The 17,026-nt window shown below is 43.3% G+C and overlaps 1 protein-coding gene across 1 annotated transcript; it reads right to left on the bottom strand.

Moving 5' to 3' along the window:
• Positions 1 to 452: 452 nt before the first annotated feature.
• Positions 453 to 16,355, bottom strand: FKBP11 (FKBP prolyl isomerase 11). Its single transcript, XM_042447353.1, has 6 exons — positions 16,143 to 16,355; positions 14,460 to 14,525; positions 6,641 to 6,728; positions 5,226 to 5,259; positions 3,545 to 3,615; positions 453 to 698 (listed from the first exon to the last, which is right to left on the bottom strand). The coding sequence occupies exons 1-6, from the start codon at positions 16,275 to 16,277 to the stop codon at positions 481 to 483; spliced, it is 612 nt and encodes a 203-aa protein (XP_042303287.1). The 5' UTR covers positions 16,278 to 16,355; the 3' UTR covers positions 453 to 480.
• Between the last annotated feature and the right edge of the window lie 671 nt (positions 16,356 to 17,026).

Genomic DNA, 17,026 nt, shown 5'->3' with positions numbered 1-17,026 from the left:
AGCAATGGCTCTTCTTCATCTTGGAGAGAAGTGACCAGTGAGGATGGAGCAAACTTGTTTTCTGCAGCTTCAGAGAATAGGACCCAGGGCAATGGATTTAAACTAGAGAAAAAGAGATTCCACCTCAACATTAGGAGGAATGTCCTGACAATAAGAGCTGTTTGACAGTGGAACACACTCCCTTGGGGTGTAGTGGAGTCTCCTTTGGAGGTTTTTAAAGAGGCTGAATGGCCATCTAATCTAACAGTGCCTCTTACATATACCTTACTGGTTGGACAGCTCAAATTACTAGATCCTAGCAGATGAGGTCAGTTATTGTCATCCTAATCTTCTGGATACCTTGTTAGTGGATGTCCATCTTATACAGCACTTTCTAATAATCTGAGTGACAGTGGTTATGAATACAGTATGTCAGTGCTTCCTACAGCATAACAGAAATAGTCACAAAGTTGTATTGAAAAAAGGGTAGTAGAAACAGCTTTATTTCCTCTTGGCCTTGTTTCTTTTCTCCTCTTTGAGTTTCTTCTTGGACACACGGGGTGTCTGTGCTTTTTTGTAGAGGTAGTAGCCAATGAGCCCTAAGAGGGCTGGAACAAGCCCAATGCAGACCAACGGCAGCACGTCATTGAATATCTTCTGCCAGTAGCTGGCTCTGGAGAGTCCTACTAGCTCCACCTCAAACTGCAGCACAGCATCAGCTGAAGAAAGAAAGGAGGGAATTCTATCAAATGTGACTGGGAGGGATGACAGGCAACATAACAGTACAAGTGAGGGAGAGTTATGGGTGGAGGCTGTTTGTCCACAAGAAGTTTGACACTCCAAATTTCTCAATCGTGGTTAAAGCACAACCAATGGTTTGCATGGCTTTAATCAGAGCAATGTCCCTACCAAACAAGGGAGACAGAAACATCTAGTACTGATTCTTTGTGCCAGGCAAACTTTCCTTCCAGCCCCTTACTGAAAATCAGTGTAAGGTTGGGCAGGGAAACTTTGATTCTCCAGATGTTGTTGAACTACAACTTCTGTCACCCCTCACCACTGGTAAAGCATCCTGCGGCTGAGGGGAATTTGAAGCCAAGCAATCTGGAGGGCCATTGGTTCTCTGCATTACCCACAGGGAACTGCACAAAGGGTAGTTTTCACCCTCTTTGTGCATGCAACACTATATGGTGTAATGGATCACTGACATTGATCTGTATTTGCTCTGTGGCTCACAGGGCTGGATGAGATGAGCCAAAGGGGTTAAAAGGTCACCATGGCCCAGGGATCTCAGTCAAGATGCAAGCAGTTGGAATCATGGTTCTTTTGCTTAATTGCAACTGCACTCAAACTGATTCCAAGAAGCCAGGTATAGATGCTCACCTCCCTTGCTAAATGGATGACTAGATTGTAAGCACAGATGCCTGTAAACATACAAACTGCAAGAGTGGCCAGAGAACAGGAAGTAATGGTGTTAATGCAGGATGATTAACCCAGGACACCTGCTGATACTGGTGTCTGCCTATTCTCAGTCTGCAGGAAGGCAAGATTGAGAAGCAGTTTATCACCCAATATCTCCCAGGACAAAGTACTGTAGAGGGTACATGCTAGAAATTTTGGTACTATACTGAGGACCCCTAAGGAGCCCCCGTTACTGTCTCCTAGATGATTATTTCTTTGTGGACAAGAATGTGTGATTCATGGTGAATGACTGATGCTTCATTCTACTTCACTGCAGGTACCAGCCACCAGGTCAAGCACCTGAATGGTTACCTCAGATGGCTAAAACTATAATAATGGATGGCATCCTGTTAATGGCATATAAATATCTTGTTTTGGCTGTTGTGAGTTGGTATTCTTTTCCACACTCTGCAACAACTGAAGTGCCTCCCCAGCTTACTGTTTACCTGCTGCAGCCCTGCCACCCTTACCATTCCATTGTGGTAGAGACTCTGAGTGAGATGTGATAAGTGTTTGGCAGTGTCCAATGACACTGGTGGAGACTTTTGGAGGATCTCAGTAGATGATGTAATAGTTTTGCATCTGGCTACAAGGACAGAGCCAGACACTTCTATGACCACCACGACTCCAGTCACCACTGCACACAGAATGACTGTTGGGTACCGCAGCGGTTCAACGGTAAATTGAGCAGGATTGAGTGGACAGCAGAAATTACTAGCTATGCTGTGCCATACAGGATCTTGGTCTATCTCTCCATAAAAGTAATGTGGCTTTAGTGACTCTGTAGCACTCCTGAGTGTTTTCCCTTTTCTCAAAGGCCAATTCACACTACAGCTTTCTCCATATTATTCTTCTACATTCTCTCCCACTTAGTCAATACAACACTTGAATCTGCCTCAGAGTGCACACTTGCCTCAGTCAAATCTCACAGGCCACTAGGACCTTTTTAGTGTCCAGCCCTGGAAACTATGGCCCGTTACAGATGGGCCTAAAAATGTGCGCTCTGCGCGTGCTAGGATTAGAAAGGGGCGTCCTTTCCAGATGCCGCCAAGCCTACGACGCGCGGAGCGCGCACAAAATGGTGGCAGCCATTCCACACGGCTGCCGCCATTACTACGTCATGACCGCGCTGCCTCTAAACGGGGTGGCGCGGTTGTGACGTAGTGGGGTCGCGCAAGGGCGCCTAGTGCGCCCTTTCTGCGGCCCCGGAAGGAGCTCCGTTTCGGAGCTCCTTCCAGGTTTGTGTTGCTGGGCGCAGCTTTTAGATGGCTGCGCCCAGCGACGCAGAGGAGAAAGGGGCCAAGCGGCCCCTTTCTCTTCCTCCCCGCCGCCACGGGGTGTCCTTGGGGCTTGAAGTCCCAAGGACACCCCTTTCCAGGCCTCGGGGAAGTGGCCTTTTGCCGCTTCTCTGCGGCCTGGAAAGCGGCAGATTGGGGCCTCAGTGGCTGCCGCTCTAGCCGCTGAGGCCCCGATCCGGCGGGGAAAGGGGCAAGTGCACATGCTAATATTTTTGCTTTCGTTGATGGCTAGGTCCAGTGATTTTTCCCCCACAGCTTCTCCAACACTCCTCTGTGCCAGCCCTTCTATGAAGCCAAGTACATCAAATGGCATCATGAAGGGGGGGTGGGGGTGGGAGTGGATAAAGGCAGGGATCGAAGTTTGAATGCTACAGAGAGTGAAGTGTCTTGTCACAGCTTCTAGTCACACTTAACATGCAGCTCAACGTTTTAGAAGTGATCTCTCCTTGTCTTGCTGTTTCACAGAGTGCAAGAAAGGGGAAATGTTAATGAAAAATGTTTAACACTGTGATGCTGGCATGAACAGTTAATGGTGCAGGATGATGGGAACTGTGATACAACACCAACTTCAGAGGCACACTTTCTCCACTCCTTCTGTAAATACATTTGCCACTCCATAAATTCTTCACAGTTGGTTCCTTTCTAGACTCTTCCGCTGCTCCCAGTGAAAGCCATAGTGACATAATCTAAATATCTGAACTGTAGATAGACCTGTCCACTGTAAGAGCACACTGAATCTTTGATGGCCTTTGCCAGCCCAGGTGTCCCACTGAATGGCAATCAGGTAGGTCCATTTGGGTATTTACCTGGGATAGCAGGTGGTGAGCCTCGTTTGCCATATGCCAGGTGAGGTGGGATGATGACTCTTCGTTTCTCTCTGCCAGAAAAAGGAAAGACCACCTCAGTACTTGAGAACAGAGCATTTGTACACACCCCTAGTGACTTCACAGTGAGTTTTATCAAAGGAATCTAAGCGGCATAAATAAACCAGGCACAGAATTACAATCTTCAATGAAACAAACAATGGAATCTTAACCTATGAGGGTCAAGGGAGAAAGCTGGATTTAGAGAAAGACTGGAAAGACATGTTAGACCAGTTTTCTTTATTGCATTTTTCAATCTCTGTTTAAAAGTTTATGTTTATATAGCTGGACCAAGGAATGAGAATTACTGCCCTGAGAATCTTGAGAATTTTAATTTGGTGGCACTGTGGCAGTGACTGACTACACTTTTATCCCACCTTTTCATAGCAGTATATTTCATTTCATAGCAATATATTTCCCCAGAGAAAGCCAATGGCTGTTGGACTCGTTTAACTGTGGGTTCCTGTATATGTCAATTGAGATGCAAATCCCAATGAAGTCAACAGAACCTAGTGGTGAGTACAAGACTGCACCCTAGGTCAAAAGCAGACAAACTACAGAACTGAAGGGAAATATATGGCCTTGTTGGTTATTAAGCCATTAAGAGGCTATGCAAGCCATTCACACATACACAAACTTGTCAGAAAGAACACCACTCCCATTGCCCAAAGGAGAGCATCTGCAGGGATGCTGCTTCCCCACTCCCTAACTAAAAATTGCCCTAGGACTGCAGAACTGACAGGAAACATTCTTTCTGTAGCTTCCTGTATTGGCCAGGACAGTAAAGGCTGCTGGGTTCTATGTGGATAAGGCAGTTTTGTTTCATATTGAAGAGAGCCTGCTGTAAGTCATTTGGAGGACTGTGAAGTCGAAGGCTTTCATGGCTGGGCTCCATAGTTTTTTGTGGGCTTTTTGTGGCTATGTGGCCATGTTCTAGAAGAGTTTTTTCCTGACGTTTCACCAGCATCTGTGGCTTGCATCTTCAGAGACTGCTTGCCTGGAAAAAGTTGGGTGTATTATACATTGCCAGGCTCACACAGTATATATACACCCAACTTTTTCCGGGCAAGCATCTCTTGGAGATGCCAGCCACAGATGCTGGTGTGAAACGTCAGGAAACTTCTAGAACATGGCCACATAGCCCAAAAAGCCCACAAAAACATCTGGAGGACTGTTTGATCAAAAAGACAGATATTAAATCTCCATTAAATACTTATAGGATTTTACCAAGCATTAAACCTATTGGGAGTCAGCTGTTGTCTTATGGTGACTTCATGAATTTCAAAGGGCTTTCTCTCACCCCTAAACACTCCTAGTCAGTCAGCACAGTCGTTAGCCATGCTGGTTAGGGGATGCTGGCAGATGTAGTCCAGAAAGTACATTTTCAAAGATCTAAGCTTATTTAACTGGCAATTCCCTATTTCAGAAAACTGTAGACTGAAGACAGTTATGATCAACAGCCCTCTCACCAAACAACAGTTTCCAGGATTCTCTATGAAAAGCAAAGGCAACTGAACTATTACATTTTCCAAGCCTAGGCTAATGTGTTGCAAAGTCAGGAAGTATATCTTCCGCAGGTGGTGACCTGCTGGAATACAAGCCAAGCACACAGGAGGTTACTTACCCAACACACATGTCCAAAAGACTCTGTTCCAAGCCTGAATGAAAGGGGGAAAAAGACACATGTATTCAGGAGATAGCATGAAAATATGTATTTCTGTGTCTTTCTAGCCGCTCAAATCATTTTGAGTGGGATGCGGGCATTCAGATCCAGTTTACTGTAATGCTAATCTTGTCCTGGGCTACATTATGCCAGCTTTGCAATTGTCCTCTGAACCTGTTTGTGTACATCATTCTTAAAAGACAGCATGCAGATTTGGACACAGGTTTCCAAATTTGGCCTGACAGGGGCAGAATAAGTCTGGAAACTATAGTTCTATTAATCAGTCTAGCATTATATAATGATGTAGAAAGCAACCAGCCTTTCCAAATTGAATTAGACATTTGAGCCCATCTACAAGATTGTATGGTAAGGCCTCACTCTTTATAAATTAGAATTCAGAGACACAGCCATGTCAGTCTGAAAAATCAGTATGCAAAGGAATCTTGTAGCACAAAAACTAAGTGAAAGAGAGAAGTTGGCAGCCTAAGCTTTCATAGATTTGAGTCTACTTCCTCAAATGTTGTTTACAACACCACACACTACTGGGTCATATTCAGCTTGTGAGTACAATCCACTGAACCTTTTCACTTGTACAGGTTCCAAGCCAGTTATCCTCCAATACCTGAGCTGATTTTTTTATTTTCATAAACACAATACTTTGCATTTGTCTCTGTTGAGATTCATTTTGCTGGTAAAATTGGGTACCAAAATATTTTATTGTTGTTGTGTGCCTTCAAGTTGTTTTCAACCTATGGTGACCCTAAATAAAACCCATCCCAAGATTTTCTTGGCAAGATTTGTTCAGAGGAGGGTTGCCTTTTCCTCCTTCTGAGGCTGAGGGATAGTGACTTGCTCAAAATCACCCAGTGCGTTTCCATGGCTGAGCGAGAGGATTCCAACCCTAGACTCCAGAGTCATAGTTCAACACTCAGGCCACTACATCATGCTGTCTTCCCCCACCAAAGAAGTGAGCAAATAGCGGTAGATAATCATTGAAAAAGATTTATTTGTGGAAACGGTTAAATTTTTTTGTTCCAATTATTCCCTAATTTCCTGGTTGTGCCCCTTTACCAGACTAGATTTTCTTTTCATCTGTCATCATGTTGACTTTGATTTATGCTGATCCCTATAAATGACAGATCTCCAAGATGTCTAGTCATCAACTGCTCTGCTCAAGTCTTGCAAACTCAGAGGCCTGGCTTTCTTGATTGAATCCATTCATTTGTACAATAATTTCTTTTCCTACCACCTTCTGCTTCACCAAGTATTAGCACCTTTTCCAGTGAGTCACACAGTCTCACGATACATCCAAAGTAAGACCTTTTAGTTTAGTCCATAATTCAATTAGTGCCATAATTCAAATGCCAGTGACATACCTGGAATGACTTGTCTTTTGCCCAGCTCCACCACCAGTGGGTCACGGGAAAGTGAGGTATCGATAACATGACCATTTTCAAGGGTACCCTGCCAAGATACAAGAGCAGGCATGTCACTGGCTGCAGATTTAATAATTCAGCTGGTGCCAACAGAACTGACAACTTGTCATATTCCTCAGCTGATTAAAATAAATAAATAAATCTAGAAAAAATATTGTAGCTTTTTGTTTTAAGATAAAGAGAGCAACATAACATCAGAGGTTGAGAAGGTCTGGTAGCCGTTACAGTCTTGTTAACATTTTGTTGTTGTTTAAAATTACTAATTAAAAACAGAGAAACAAATGGAAGTATAGAAATAAGGATGCATGCATAGTAAGTACAAAATAGATAAGCAGGAATAAATGTGAATATTAATGATAGACATGAAGCATACTTTTGTACAATCTATTTTGTTACTTATTAATTTTATGGGTTTTTTTCTTTGTTAGAAAAATACAGATTTTTTTTAAAAAGAAAATTACTAATTACAAACTGAGATGACAGCTGCCATGCTGGGAAAGGAATTCTTTTCTCAAAAATTAATTTTTATTAAAAATTTTCCAGATATAATAAAAGTTTACACAAAGTAATAACAAAAAGAGAGAGAGAGAGAGAGAGAGAGAGAATGATGAAAAGATATAGGGGGAAAAAAGAAGAGTATATAACATAAATCTAACCTCTTTTTCTAAATTATTTCATACCCTTCATCTTTTACACCTTATACCACATTAGTCTTCATAAGCAACAGGTAACAAAATAATTTTGTTTGATGAAAAAGTCTAGTCCTCACTAGTTGTTGCTCCATTAATCACAAAATAAACAGTTTTGCTTTTAGCTGTATGCTAGTTTTTAAGATTCCTCTAAATCAGAGTATATAATCATCATCACCATCATCATTATTATTATTTATGAAGCGCTGTAAATTTACACAGCGCTGTACATGCAGTCTTTTTAGTTAGACGATTCCCTGCCCTCAGGCTTACAATCTAAAAAGACATGACACAGAAGGAGAAGGGAGTGGTGGAGGGAAAGGGTAAGAGGTCCAGCAGTTCCTCTCTACCTCCAAGGCCTGGACCAAGGCAGATGGACTGGAGGGAGGGCTTGGCTTTGAATCCAAAACATTTCCAGTACACAATTAAAGCTTCTTTATACATTCTAGAGATCTTTTCTGAAGTCATATACTAATGGTACATCATTTTAGAACAGTGGTTCCCAACCTGTGGGTCGGGACCCCTTTGGGGGTCGAAAGACCCTTTCATGGGGGTCGCCTAAGACCATTGGAAAACACCTATTTAATTACAGTTATGAAGTAGCAACAAAAATAATTTCATGGGTTTGGGTCACCACAACATGAGGAACTGTATTAAAGGGTCGCAGCATTAGGAAGGTTGGGAACCACTGTTTTAGAAAAAGTTTGTTTTAAGACTGCAACACAGTAAACTTTAGGCCCTTTGACCACATTTCCCCCCATTAGTTTATTTGAATATTATATCCAAAATTCCTAGCCCATTTTATCATACAGTGATTCAGTTGTTTTCCTTGGATTTCAAATCTTAGCAGCAGTTTATATATTGTACCAATTTCATGTTCATCCAAATATAATTGTAATTCAGATTTTGATTACCGGTACTAGAATTCTTTTTATCTATCTACAATCTTTGAGACAACTGCAAATATGAAAATAACTGAAAATCATACCCCTCTGCTAGCAATGTTTCCTTCGTCTTCATGCATGGCAGGGGGTTGGACTGGATCTGGATGGCCCTTGTGGTCTCTTCCAACTCTGTGATTACACATTCTCCATAGTAATTTTCCAACGTATCTTGGTACCTTAACTATTTATTTATTTATTTAACCCGTTGTTTCTCTTCTGTGGAAAGCCTCTTGTGCTGAGATTCATAAAGGCACTTTTGGGCACAACCTTGGTTTGCATCTACTCCACATTTTCAGTAAGGCACATATCACATGATTGCTAAAGTCTTCATTCACGTTGACTTTATTGCGCCATAAATATCCATGCCATCCAAACCTCAGGTCATGCCCTTCCAAATCTAGTAATCTTTTATTTCGCAACTCCATCTATTCCTTCAGCCATACCAAAGAGCAGGAAGCAAAGTGCAGTTTCATATTTAGTAACCCTAATTCACTTCTTTGCTTTGCATCTTGCAAAACCTTAAATTTTAAATGTTGGGTTTTTTCCCCCTTGACATATGAACTTAGATATACCCATTGAGCACTGCTTAAAAGGTGCATCAGTTATCAAAACTGGTATAGCCTGCAATGAGAACAAGAGTCTAGATAAAACATTCATTTGTATCACAGACATCCTCCCCAGTAAACAAACAAACAAACAGTTTTATAGTTTTTTATGGTCTGAAAAAGACTTTAGCAATACCCTACCTTGTGGCCAAAGTTTTTGACACTGACCATATCAATTCTTGGAAATAATATATGCCTTTCAGAAAAATAAGTATATTCCTTTGCATTTCCATGAATCCAAATTTTTCATTAGATTTAACTTGTCTTGAAAAATCTTGATATCTTTCTCCACTGTTTACACAATTCCAACCCCCATAAGGCAGCAACAATCACAAGTCAAGTCCATTAACTTGTTAATCTAGTCCTTGTAAAATGCTACTTTATTCTCATTCAGTGCATAGACCACCAAAACCAGAGTCTTCACGCTCTGTACTCCTACATTTTTACTCTTCTCACCTGTAGGTACTAATTCTGGGACCAAGTGTGGTTTTTATATACAAAATGACTGTGTTTTTCTTTTTGGCTCTGCAGAAACAAAATGCTCCTCCAATTTTTATACACCAAAGGGCATTGGACTAGATGGCCTTTGTGGTCTCATTTAATTATTTTATTCCTTTCTGAATCATGTTTCCTACAAACAAAGTATGTCATGATTAAGCTTTGCCAAATAATGAAATATCTTCCTCCTCTTTCATGGGCTATTTTCCACATTAACATTCCAGGTAGGAAAATTGCAATCCATGCTCAAGTCAGTTGCTCAACAGAATCCTTGCTTATAGACAGAGAGGTACGCAGCACCTCTACTTTTTTTGGTGGTTTTTCAGTTTTATCTTGTTCTTGACCTGTTGGGTTTTTTTCTTAACTTCCTCCTATCTCTGTTCCAATTCTCTTTTTCCACAAATTCCTTCACTTTCTTTACAAAATAAATTCAAAACCTTTGTTCTTTGAAGGTAAAGTTCATTCCTTCCCGTTTTTCCCATCTAAATGGAATCCTTTTGTATTTCAAAGTCTCTACCAAAAATAATCTTTTCCATTGTGCAGACTCCTGACTGGAATCTCTTTGAGCACTATTGCCTCTCTTTCATTTATCTTAAATTTGTCATCACTATGCTTCTGCAAAGTTTGATCTCTCTGTTTTTGAAGGAAAGGAACCAGCACATCTCATAGAACCTTTCTTACCCTTGCAGTTCTTGAATTAACTCTGTAGACTCTTTCCATTTCAAATTCCATATCATCATCTAATATTTCCAAAAACTTTGCCAAGGCAACAATAATTTTCTCTTTAATATCTTCCTCTAGTTCTTCTGGAATCGCTCTAAATCTCAATTCCATGCCTCTCGTTTTCGTTTTCTTCTCCTCCACCTTCATTTCCCAGTTCTGTGCTTTATCACTGATCTGTTTTATTTCTCCTGTCAGCTGATCAAACAACTTGGTTTTCTCAATTTCAGTATATGTTGATTCATCAATTTAATCTTCTCTCATATATTAGCTGGCCTTCCAGCTTCAGGTATTCTTCTTGGTCTAGTAACAATTTTATTTATTTTTGCTTTTATATTCTTTTCTGTTGTCCAGAAGGTGGCAGTATTTCATCATAATCGTCTTATAAACAATTTATATATATTTAGCTACTAGATAGCATTATTTTACCAAAAGGGAGGAAGAATTAATTTTTATTAATTAAGGTGAAATTCCCTTGGTACAATTGTAGACATGGCTTTATTAAGCTTTTTACTATTTAAAATTTGCTTTTAAAAAATCTCCTTCTCCCCTTTTCTTTTCCACACACTTATGTGCAGGAGTCAGGCAACTCATTGGGATCTCAGAATCACAGAATCATAGAGTTGGAAGCGACCACAAGTGCCATCCAGTCCAACCCCATTCTGCCATGCAGGAAGTCATAATCAAAGCATCCCTGACAGATAGCCATCCAGCCTCTGTATAAAGACCTCCAAAGAAAAAGACTCCACCACTCTAAAAAATTTGCCAAGGCAAATTTTAATATGGAAAAAGCTTAATAAAATGATGTCTACAGCCTAGAATCACATTGGCCTTTTTAGCTGCCACATCACACTGTTGACTCATGTTCAACTTGTGTCTACTAGAACTCCTAGATCCCTTTCACACGTACTTTTGTTAAGCCAGGTGTCCTCCATCCTATAGCTATGCATTTCATTATTATTTTTTCCCTAAGTGCAATACCTTACATTTCTCCCTGTTGAAGTTCATTTTTTTAGGTTTGGCCCTGATTTCCAATCTATTAACTCATTTTGAATTATGATCCTGCCCTCTGGGGTATGACAGTACAGTGGTACCTCGGGTTACGAAATTAATTCGTTCCGCCGCCGCTTTCGTAACCCGAAAAGCCTTCGCAAGCCGAAAACCCATAGGCGCTAATGGGGAAAAGCCGCGATTTCGTGTGAAATAGCGCCGAAAAGCACCAAAATTTTCTTCGTAACCCGAAATAACCTTCGTAACCCGGAACAGTTATTTCCTATGGGATTTTTTCGTATCCCGGAAATTTCATAACGTGGGTATTTCGTATCCCGGGGTACCACTGTATAGTTGTTGAATTTTAAAGTTTCTCTTCACTTTAATTCAAGTTTCTAGGCATAATTTACAAAATGAGGCTTTTGTGATTTTAGAGACCTTGCAAAATGTGATTTGCTGTTTTGGTGGGTAAGTTAGCTGTCATTTTGCAGGGGGAGGGAGGGCACTGCCTATATTCGATCACAGCTCATTTGGCAGAATCTGCTGCTGGCAAGTTCCCAGGGCATGTGGGGTTGATCTCTGGACCCCACTTTATCTGTAGAAAGAGATTTCATTAGTTGGATCTTGTCTCTGAACTGGCGATCACTGCTAAAAAACCCTCCTCTGCTATGGAGCCCAAAGCAAAGGCTTCAGATCACCATTTTGTCTCATTGGATGTCCCCACTTTGAGAGAGGTATGGGAGTGAATGCCTCTTCTAGGATAATGCCCATTGTGACATACACATACATTGCCTAAAATGACAGGGGAAAATGTTTCTCCCCTTCCTGTTTCAATCCTATACAAAACAATACAAGTGTAATCAGATAATGACCACCAATTAGCAGACACTAATCCTCTTTTGCATTAGCCTCCCAGCCTGAGGCCTGCCATCAGCAACAGAACATACACATGCAAACCATTCCTGCATTCTCAGGCTCACACAGTATATATATACCCACCTTTTCCAGGCAAGCATTCTCTGAAGATGCCAGCCACAGGTGATGGTGAAATGTCAGGAAGAAACTTTTCTGGAACATGGCCACATAGCCCAAAAAACCCACAAAAAACTATGGATGCCGGCCATGAAAGCCTTCGACTTCACAGAGGGGAAACTTATTACTAGATGAGGTGGGAATGCCTGAAGCTAGGCTATTGCCCTAAGCAAAATCTAATATACATACACACAGCAATAGTTTTTCTGTATGCATCAGTGTCTCTGTGTATGAATCTGTATCTATGTGAGACTGTACTCTCTCCTTAAAAGTCTTCGCAACTGGAAATAAGTGAGGGGATAACTTTTGGAAGGCTTTACTTTTTATCTTTAAAATATAATTGAATAGTCAACTGTATAAACCAATTAAAAATTTCCAGGTAGTTTACAATAATAAAACAATGAAGAGTTCAAATTTAAAAAGTGAATACAGCAGGAACAGCAGGAACAAGAAAAAGATGGGGAGATCAACACAGATTATATTTTTTTATTAAGCCCAGATCTTTGTCACTGGGACCAGGAGCAAAAAGGTTTGGAACTGGACTTGTCTCTGAAATGACTTGAAGGCATAATAGACAACAACAGACTTACTGCTCTGCTTCAGGCAGCAAAATATTTGGGTCTGCCGACTCTGCTACTTACAAGCCCCCATGTTCTTTAACAGGACCGTGTGTGTGGAGGGGCACTAAGCACGTCTCAGGATTCACCTTCTTGGTTCCAGTGGGACATTAAATGAAGACTAGACTGACTTGTAATGATATTCTAAAACTGGTTGCCAGCCTTTCGCCCTCCAGGTGTTTTGACCTACAGCTCCCTGAAATCCTTTGTGGTGGTTGGGGCTTCTAGGAGCTGGAGTCTGGCAAAACATCTGGCAAAACATCCAAGTGGTTGAGAGCCACTGCTGCCTGTTTCCAACAACCTCGCTGCCTCTGTTTGTGTGTAGCAAGCTCCCCTCCATGTTTAGGGCATCAAGGGAGCAGGGAGGAAACCAAATACATTTTCCAATAGGAGCAAGGAACAGTGCTGGATTTGCCATGGACCATGTGGTGCAAAACTGCAAATGGTGCAGCTGAGCAGGTTCCACAAAAAAGGCTCCCAAAAGAAATGACGCATACATATATACTATATATCTATAGATGCACATGCATAAAATACATTCTCAGTCTATACTTCATTCTCTCTCTCTCTGCACACACCCACTATATATTGAGAGACATTATCTATATCTATAGATACACACACAATATACACTCATGCCTCCATATTTGTGGCTTTTATTCAGAGATTTTATTGATATGTTCTCTCTAGGAATATCTAGGTCCTCCAGGGCAACTCTATGGTCACACTGAAAGACCTAGAGATTCCTACAAGGACTTTGTAGCTCCTCCAGTGCAGTTCTATGGTCAGTGTCTGTTGGACGCTGACCACAGAGTTGCACTGGAGGACCTAGAGATTCCTAGAGAGGTCTCTTCTCAGGTAAAAACATGGAGTTTTTGGCATTTGTGGCTTTTCCATATTCATGGGGGGGGGGTCTTGTACCTCTAACCAGTGAATATGGAGGGACAAGCATGTATTCTCCCTCTCTACACACACACACTCTAAGAGGGAATGTCTATATATATATATAGTGTGTGTGTAAAGAGGGAGAGTATGTGTATCTATAGATATAGAGAATTGAGAGAGAGAGAGTGCCAGCATGGTGCACCGGTTTAAGCACTGGACTAGGCCACTGGGAGTCTAGGGTTCGAATCTTGGTTCAGCCATGCAAACCCACTTGGGTGAGCTTGGGCAAGTCACACTCTCTCAGCCTCAGAGGATGGCAGCTGGCAAACCCCTTCTGAAGAAACTTGCCAAGAAAACCCCAGGATAGGCTCCAGCTAGGAATCAAACCCTGCAGCCAGCACTCAAACCACTACTCCAGGCAGGCAGCCTTCTTGTTGTGTGTGCGGCCTTCATTCTGACTTTATGGCGAGACCCATCCTCCTCCTCTGAGGCTAGTGGGGGTTTTGTGGCCCAGCCGGGATTCGAACCCGATCCTCCTGAGTGCCAGTCCGACGCTCAGACCGCTACGCCATGCTGACCTAGCCCTCCCTCCTCCCCCGGCCACCATTCTTCCCTAAAAGGGCAAAGGGGGCGTGGTCCGAGGAAATCCCCGCCCCCTGCGTGGCAGAGGGAGTCCCGGCAGAGGAAGAGCGCGCGAGGCGCTGACGTGTAGCTGCGCGGGCTTCCCCCTCCTTCCTTCCTTCCTTCCTTCCTCCCCTCCTTGGCTGCTCTGCTCTCACCGTGTAATGGATGCGGAGGGTGTCTCCCAGCGCCGAGGGCTCTGCGCAGCCGCCAGGGACCTCCACCTGCGAAGGAGGGAGAGAGGCTCAGAGGGAGCAGCAGCAGCAGCAGCAGGGGAACCCCCCCATGGATGGAGGACGCCCAAGGGGGAATGGAGGACAGGAACCACATACACACACTTCCCACCCCCATAAAAGCCCCAAAGAGTCTTATTAGACATGTAAACCCATGCTTCCCAGTAATAGAGGACACTGGGACACATATCAAGCTCATAGAAATAATACAGTATAAACCCATGCTTCTCAGTCCTGCTCAAAATGGAGGACAGTCCCCAAAAATGGAGGACAGGACCACATAGAAAAGCTCAAAACACTCATTTAGAAATGTAAACCCATGCTTCTTAGGTACCACAGAATGGAGGACATTGGAGAATAAAGGGAGGACATGATGACTGCAGAAATGCTACAGAAAAGCTCATGGAAATATATAAAACCATTCTTCTCAGTCCTGCTCGAAATGGAGGGCAGCCCCAAAAATGGAGGACGTGGCCATATAGAAAAGCTCAAAACAGTTATACAGAAATGTAAATCCATGCTTCCAAGTCAGGCACCATGCAGTGGAGGACACTGGAGCATAAATGGAGGACAGGGCCACAGAAAGCAGCTCAAAACATTCATAGAAATATACAGCATAAAGCCATGCTTCTTAGTCCTGATCAAAATAGAGGACGTGGCCAAATATAAAACCTCAAAAACACTCGTAGGGAAATATAAACCCATGCTTCTTAATGAAGTATAAAAGGAGGGCATGTTGACTACAGAAAAGCTGAGAGAAATATATAAGCCCCTGCTTCTTAGTCCTGCTCATCAATGGAGGACTGGAGAGTCCAAAACATGGAGGACGTGGCCACGTGTGAAAGCTCAAAACACTCATATAGAAATGGTAAACCCATGCTCCTTAGATACCGCAGAATAGAGGACACTGGTGCATACTTGGAGGACATGTTTACCACATAAAAGCTACAGAAAACCTCACAGAAATATAAATCCTCTGGTGTGGAAATGGAAATGCATGCTTCTTAGGCACCGCAGAATGGAGGACGTTCGAGCAAAAATGGAGGACATGAGGATGGCCATATAAAAGCTACAGAAACTCTCAGGTGAACTCATAATAAATTCATGCTTCTTCGTTCTGCTCAGAATGGAGGACTTTTTGCAGTCCTCCCCCTTTCTGGGCAGAAGGTTGAAAAATGTAGGGCATGTCCTGGGAAAGGAGGACGTGCCTGTGCCTCCCTCCCTCCCTCGCAGGGTGACTAGAGGTCCCATGGAGGACTTTCCAGCAAAAAAGGAGGACAGGACCACGTATACAAACTAAAAAAACACTCCTATGTAAAAAAAATGTGAGCCCATGCTTCTTAGTCCTGCTCAAAATGGGGGGACCTTTGGGGGATGCCTCCTGGACAAGAGGCTGAAAAGAATGTAGGACAGGTCCTGCTTTCTCGGTCTATGACTGTGGAAGAGGAGGACCTTCCAGGAAAATGTAGGACAGGTCTACAGCCCAAGCTCCAAACCCTCATTCCCATCAATCCATGCTCAAAGTGGAGGAGGAGGAGGCCCTTTGGGGGGGGATGGAGGGAGGCTGGAAAGGAGGACGGTGTCCTGGCCCCCTGCTTTCCTGCTCACCAGCGTCTCCAGCTGCAGCGTCCTGAGCGGAGTCTCTCCTCCTCCTTCTCCTCCTTCTTCTTGCTGAGCCTTGGTCCTGCAGCCCAAGAGGAGGAAGAGCAGGAGGAAGCTCAGGCAGAGCCTTGGGAGGACCATGGCGGGAGAGGCAGCAGCAGGAGGCCAGCCACGAGTGCCGCCGCCGCCGGGCTTTGGGACCCAAGCTGGGCTGGGCAAACCAGGGCCGCCCCCTGCCCCCTCTGCCCAGCCCCTTCCCCGCCCCCAGGGCTCCCAGGGAGCCTCCCACCAGGAGCAGCTGGAACCCAGACTCCCCCAAGACACCCAGCCCAACCCCTTTCTGCCATGCAGGAGCTCACCATCAAAGCATGCACACACACAGATCCAGCCTCTAGGGTAGCCCTGTGGGCCATATAGTCCTGGACGGGGTCACACGCCCCCTAAAGCAGCGATTCTCAACCTGTGGGTCACGGCCCTTTCATAGATGTCGCCTAACACCATTGGAAAAGAGTTGCAAAATTACAGTTATGAAGTAGCAATGAAAATGATTTTATGGTTGAGGGTCACCACAACATGAGGAGCTGTGTTAAAGGAAGGTTGAGAACCACTGCCCCAAAGGACTGTGTCCATGGCTTGGGGATTGCCCCTGGATTCCTTGCTTCAGATGACAAATCAGGTACAATGCAACTGTCAGGAGGACTTGTTATCAGCTTCGGTTGATATGCTAGCTGCATCCTTTCCTGGAACCGGGGAACCTGGAAACTGGGGTACATGCTCTAGTAATCTCATGACTGGACTTCTGTAATGCGCTCTGCATGGGGCTACCTTTGCGCCTAGTCCAGAAACTTCAACTAGTTCAAAAGAAGTGACCATATAACAGAGGTTTAAAA

This window comes from Sceloporus undulatus, chromosome 2 (genome assembly GCF_019175285.1).
Source record: "Sceloporus undulatus isolate JIND9_A2432 ecotype Alabama chromosome 2, SceUnd_v1.1, whole genome shotgun sequence".
Taxonomy (NCBI): domain Eukaryota; kingdom Metazoa; phylum Chordata; class Lepidosauria; order Squamata; family Phrynosomatidae; genus Sceloporus; species Sceloporus undulatus.
This window is presented reverse-complemented; position numbering and strand designations above follow the sequence as displayed.

Bases quoted from the DNA above. Each gene is read 5' to 3' on its own strand.
- FKBP11 (XM_042447353.1), bottom strand. From the start codon at position 16,277: ATGGTCCTCCCAAGGCTCTGCCTGAGCTTCCTCCTGCTCTTCCTCCTC. The intron at 6,729-14,459 runs GTGAGAGCAGAG...GTATCTTGGCAG, and splicing joins CCCTCCGCATCCATTACACG to GGTACCCTTGAAAATGGTCA. The intron at 5,260-6,640 runs GTATGTCACTGG...CCTTTCATTCAG, and splicing joins CAAAAGACAAGTCATTCCAG to GCTTGGAACAGAGTCTTTTG.